Here is a 2,254-nt window from a genome sequence, read left to right as displayed (position 1 = left end):
ATGAGAATTCGACGGTAACGCTCGTCTTGTTAGCTGCAAAAAAAAAAAAAGAATTAAAATTAATTGCATCGAAATTAACTCAAATTAAAATTTCTAAATTTCTCCAATTTTTCATATAATTAATTTAAAAATTACTAGAAACATAAATGAAATTACCTCATTATTATCCATAAATGAAGCTGTAGATCGCTGATCAACCCAATACTATAAAAGAAAAAAAAAAAGAAACAACGTTTGTCAAATAATGCATTTATTAAAATGCAAATTTTAGCTATAAAAAAAAAAAAAAAGAAAAAAAAACTCATTCCTTTTCAATTTTAGAAATAATTAATGATTAATTTGGAAAAAATTAATGAATTTAGAAGATGGATTAAATTTATAATTACTAACCTGACGTAAACCTATTCTAGGACTAGGCATTTCATTCCATGTTAAATTATTGGAAATAACACTTCGTTTTTTTAATTGTTTTGGTGCAGCTTCATTTCGTGACATAAAACCAATTACTGCTAATTCCAGTAATGATAAAAAAATAAACATCATACCACTGAAATTGTTGTAAAATTTTGTCGTATAAAAATAAAATTAAAATTTTACTACCTCAGATCATAAATTAAGTTGCTTTTTTTTTTAAATTTTCAAATTTTTAAAAAATAAAATACCTTAACATCCAAACATCAATTGCTTTAACATATGAAACCCGAGGCAAATTTCGGATAATATTACCAAATTGGAATGTCATTGCTAATAATGAATTAACTCCCAACATTGTTCGTGCTGGAATAGCTCTGAAAAAAAAAAAAATCGCTTTTTTTTTTTTCTTTAATTATCCAAAAAATTAAATGCATAACATTAATGGAAATATACCAAAAAAAAAAAAAAAAAAGGAACAAATAATGGTGCCAAAAAAAAAAAAAAGTGCCCGTCATATAGTTTGTATGCAAATGAAGTGTTGATGCGAATTGTATTGATACCGAGAAATATACTAAAGATATACATGAACCTCGATCCAAGATAAAACGAAATCCATGAAATGAAAATGGTGACATAAGTGGGAATATACCCTTGAAGGATATACCAACCATATCGTCTTTTGAAGACAAATGAAACAGTTAATTCATCCCAATGACCTGCTGGATATATCTGTAATAATTTGGAATTATTTTTAGAATTTTAAAAATTTTACAAAATCAATTTTTCTCTTTTTATATTTAATAATTTCAGTAATATTCGTGGAAATAAAAAAATCAAAAAATCAATATTATAGAAATTTTATTGATTATTTTAATATATAATTTTTATAATTTTCAAATATTTATTATGAATACATAATATTCTATGTCATATTTTGTGCCATTTTTTTTTTTACATATCTCATATTAAAATGATACCTGTTCCACTGCAATTACACTAAAATTTGTTAATTTAAAATCGGGTAGTTCAATTTTTTTGAGCAGCATCACCGGATAAGGCTGATTCCAGGACATACGTACCTCACCAATGTTATAATTAAATCTACAATTATTATCGAAATATTAATCATAATTTTTTTTTTATTTTATTTTTGAAAGTGTTTAAGATGATAAAGTATTACTTTGTTTGGAATATTTCAATTAAACTTAATTTATTTCGAAAAAAAAAAGGAAGAATTGAAAGAATTTCTAAACATACGATTCGAAAGTAAGAAAGCATTTTTGTTGATCGAATGGAAATCGTTTCAAATTCATATCACATGGACCAGTTAATTTCATCCGATAATTGGTCCATAATGTACCATTTTCAAAAACCATTAGGAAAACATTCCTAAATAAATTAATTAAATTAAATTACAATTTAATAACTTTCAAAAAAAAAAACTGACAAATTTTCAAATTATCAAAACATTGCATATTTTATTTAGGAGTAATTTTTCGAGTAATGAATTAAATAATTATTGTATAGTTTAAAATTTAATTTGAAAATGTGAAAAAATACATTGTTACAAAATGTATTTTCATAAAATTTATAAAGATGATATTGTATAAGGAAGAAACAAAAAGCGTAATTTCTGCCAAAAAGAAGAATATAATTAAAATGTTAATTAATTAATTAACCTAAATGGTGATTCATGTATGGCAGCATTTTTCGAATTAATGAAGCATGTATTTGGTATCCAAAGTTTTTGTAAGACAGTTTCATCGAATGAAATGTTCGGTTTACATGGATTCATAAAATCAAAGATAAGTGCTGGATCTTCCCAAAATTCGTTTATATA

The 2,254-nt window shown here is 23.9% G+C and overlaps 1 protein-coding gene across 1 annotated transcript; it reads right to left on the bottom strand.

Annotated features, from left to right (window-relative positions):
- Positions 1 to 390: 390 nt before the first annotated feature.
- LOAG_14824 (ACC-1 protein) lies at positions 391 to 2,209 on the bottom strand (the record flags this gene model as incomplete). Its single annotated transcript, XM_003150317.1, has 6 exons — positions 391 to 547; positions 663 to 788; positions 1,004 to 1,143; positions 1,392 to 1,515; positions 1,672 to 1,803; positions 2,094 to 2,209. Coding segments are annotated over 6 exons (795 nt in total), but the record flags the coding sequence as incomplete, so codon positions are not given.
- Positions 2,210 to 2,254: the final 45 nt, after the last annotated feature.

The sequence above is a fragment of the Loa loa genome, assembly GCF_000183805.2.
Source record: "Loa loa unplaced genomic scaffold supercont3.1301, whole genome shotgun sequence".
Classification (NCBI taxonomy): Eukaryota; Metazoa; Nematoda; class Chromadorea; order Rhabditida; family Onchocercidae; genus Loa; species Loa loa.
The sequence above is the reverse complement of the archived record's forward strand: the minus strand, read 5'-3'. Positions and strand labels throughout refer to the sequence as shown.